We start from the raw sequence: 3,302 nt of genomic DNA on the forward strand, positions 1-3,302 counted from the left end.
GCTAAAAATAATTCAGAAAGAACATTCAGAATGATTTATATTACGTTTGATAATTTATATTACGTGTGATAATAGTTTCAGTGCATTTGCTGGAGGTTTTGTGTGTGTGTGTGTTTTAAACATTATCTTTGTGTAGATGTTCAGTGTTAAAAAAAAAAAGCCGCTGCAGCTGCACGCGCACAGCCTCGCGCGTGCAGCTGCCACTTTTTGCTGTGTGTGCGCGCGCTGACAGGGGAGGGGGCGTGTCGCTTCGGATAACACCGGCGAGAGAGAGACCGCGCGCGCAGACGGCAGCGCGGCAGCGCGCGGATAACGTGATTAGGTCCGCTGCCGAGCCACAGGGACGGTAATTGCGTGGACAGAGAGCAGAACCACGGTTCAACCGCCACATGGACCCAGTCCGCTGGAAGAAGTTCCCCCTGGACTCTTTGAAAGCTTGTCTGCAAACAGGCTGGTCCAGGTAAGATCATTTCACTGTTATTACAGCAACTTGAGATTCTATCAGTTATATAAAAGATAATAAAAACTGATGACATGAAGCTTTGCATCACATGTAATTAGAGTTTGTCTTTGTTGCCACCCTCAGATGAATAGACTGAGCTTATCTCCAAGGAACCACAATGAAGGGGACAAATCCAGGAAAACCACAGAGGAGTGACTCACCTCCTTCTGTTTTCATTCCTGCCATCAGCCACTAGCTCCGCTTGTTGACCTCAGGTGAACTCAGACAGGAAGTCAGCCCATCTGCTTCGATGGGGTTCGACAACGACACCAATCAGACGGTTCCGGGAAGGCCCCCCTACAGCGTCCTGGTCTCGCTGTCCCTCACCGTGCTGGTGGGGATTCTGATCATGCTGACAGTGTTTGGGAACATCCTGGTGGTCATCGCCGTGTTTACAAGCCGCGCCCTCAGGGCACCGCAGAACTTATTCTTGGTGTCTTTGGCGTCAGCCGACATTTTGGTGGCGACGCTGGTGATGCCGTTCTCCTTAGCCAATGAGCTGATGGGATACTGGTACTTCGGTAAGGTGTGGTGTGAGATATACTTAGCCCTCGATGTTCTCTTCTGCACCGCCTCCATTGCCCACCTTTGTGCCATCAGCTTAGATCGCTACTGGTCCATCACACAGGCCATTGAGTACAACCTGAAGCGGACACCACGTCGCATTAAGTGCATCATCTTCATTGTGTGGGTTATCGCAGCCGTCATCTCCTTCCCGCCGCTCATCACCATGAAGAAAGAACACAATGACATGTGCATGATCAATGATGACAAGTGGTACGTCATCTCCTCCTGCATCGGCTCCTTCTTCCTGCCTTGCGTCATCATGGTCCTCGTATATGTGCGGATCTATCAGATCGCCAAGAAGCGGACGAGGGCACCCCCGGGGGACAGGAAGATGATAGAGACACGGGCGATGGCCACCGCTGCCGCTGGCAACCAGAAGGCCAATGGTGTGGGTGATGACCACCTGTGTCAGGAGAAGCTGAACGGGGAGCGAGACATCGAGCTGAAGGGAGGAGCAGGAGGACATGCTGAGAAAGACCAAGCCAACGGGGTTGAAATGGAGGACTCATCATCCTCCGACCACAAAGTCAACAATCCCTGCTCCATCAAAAAGAAATCAAGCAAGAGGAAAATCAAGATGAGTCAGATCAAACCCGGCGACCCGAGCGGCAAAGGTGGCCGCTGGAGTGGTCGGCAGAACCGCGAGAAACGCTTCACCTTTGTCCTGGCTGTGGTGATCGGTGTGTTTGTCATCTGTTGGTTTCCTTTTTTCTTCACGTACATGTTAATGACTCTGTGCCACTCCTGCTCTGTCCCCATGACGCTGTTCAAGTTTTTCTTCTGGTTTGGTTACTGTAACAGCGCGCTGAACCCCATCATCTACACCATCTTCAACAACGACTTCAGGAGGTCCTTCAAGAAGATACTGTGCAGGCGAGACACCAGAAGATATGTATGATATGCTCCTTTTGTTAAAAACAAACAGTCAGTCTATATTGTAGATAAATTGTAAATGGATGAGTGGCTTGTGGACGCTCTCGGCGTAACCACTCGGAAAACGAGCTTTACGTGCACCGTTCTTCTCACCGAACATCTGTGCAGTGCAGAGAAAATACAGCACGCACTTCAACGCATCACACAGTGAACCATGTTTTTATTGTAAATGTTCTTTTTGTTTTTATAAATGAAACCCGTGACAAACATCATGTTATTTTACCTGAATATGTGTCTGTTTTCATTGTTGTGGACGTGGAGATACTGTGAGAGATCGATGATGATGATGATAAAGGTGGGAAAGATGTTAGCTCTGCAGTGAATAAAAACTCTCATGGCTCCAATGCAAGTAAACGCACCACCTTGAAGACGTCATTTTATTTGATTTTGCACATACATGCACACACACGTATATTAAACGATACACACTTCAGAATGTGCACAGACACAGAGAGGGAACTCAGAGGAAAGGGGTTTTTTTCATCAGCACCATGATGCAGAGATTCCAAAATCCAGCTGTTTGCTGAAAATCTGACCTTTGTAGGAGATGAATGAGGAACCTTTAATTAGCCTGAGTGGAATTTGTGCAAATATTCTTTGATGCGTGGATTCATTATGTTTGTGATTGAAACGAAAGGTTATTGTCTCATATAAAAATGATGTTTGGGGTGTTTCTCACACGGTGACTCTGTTTAGGAATGGGCTGATAACTGGTGGGCAGTTATGGTGTGACGCTGCACCACGGGGTAACAGGTCACTTACCATTTTGTGTTGACACTGTGCAGCAGTCAGTGAAGACACAGAGCCTGTCAAACCAGATCCTGACTTTTTCGTCCCTCCCTCTCTCTCTTTCTCTCTCTCTCTCTCTGTCCTTTTCTTTGAAACCTGTTTCCTTTTAAGACTCCCAAAGAATGTGTGAACAGAACAAAGCGTGAGTATGATCCATGCAGGGAATACAGATAGTGCCCCCCCCCCATTTTAACAGACCTCTGTCCAAATGGCTCCTCCAGGATCACATCCAACTCCGTATCCAGCGGGCGGTCAAGACACGACTACTGGCTCCTACAGCTGCCTCAGTGTGTTTCTGAAGTTCCCCTCTGAGAAAGCGGCAGTGCGGTTTTGCAGCCGTGGGGGGGTTTGGGGGGTAGCGGTAAAGGTGGTGGTGGTGGTGGTGGTGGGGTAGTGGATCCAAAGTCACAACGCTCCCTGCGCCACTGGAATGAATGAGGAAGCTCCTCAAAGAAAGTGTAAAAATCCTCGCCAGATTTAACCGAGAAATTTAGTTGTGGATATTTTATCA

The 3,302-nt window shown here is 48.3% G+C and overlaps 1 protein-coding gene across 1 annotated transcript; it reads left to right on the forward strand.

Moving 5' to 3' along the window:
- The first annotated feature begins 263 nt into the window (after positions 1-263).
- adra2a (adrenoceptor alpha 2A) lies at positions 264-2,370 on the forward strand. Its single transcript, XM_034187304.1, has 2 exons — positions 264-460; positions 587-2,370. The coding sequence occupies exon 2, from the start codon at positions 753-755 to the stop codon at positions 1,965-1,967; it is 1,215 nt and encodes a 404-aa protein (XP_034043195.1). The 5' UTR covers positions 264-460; positions 587-752; the 3' UTR covers positions 1,968-2,370.
- The last annotated feature ends 932 nt before the right edge of the window (positions 2,371-3,302 follow it).

This window comes from Thalassophryne amazonica, chromosome 15 (genome assembly GCF_902500255.1).
Source record: "Thalassophryne amazonica chromosome 15, fThaAma1.1, whole genome shotgun sequence".
In the NCBI taxonomy this organism is placed as follows: Eukaryota; Metazoa; Chordata; class Actinopteri; order Batrachoidiformes; family Batrachoididae; genus Thalassophryne; species Thalassophryne amazonica.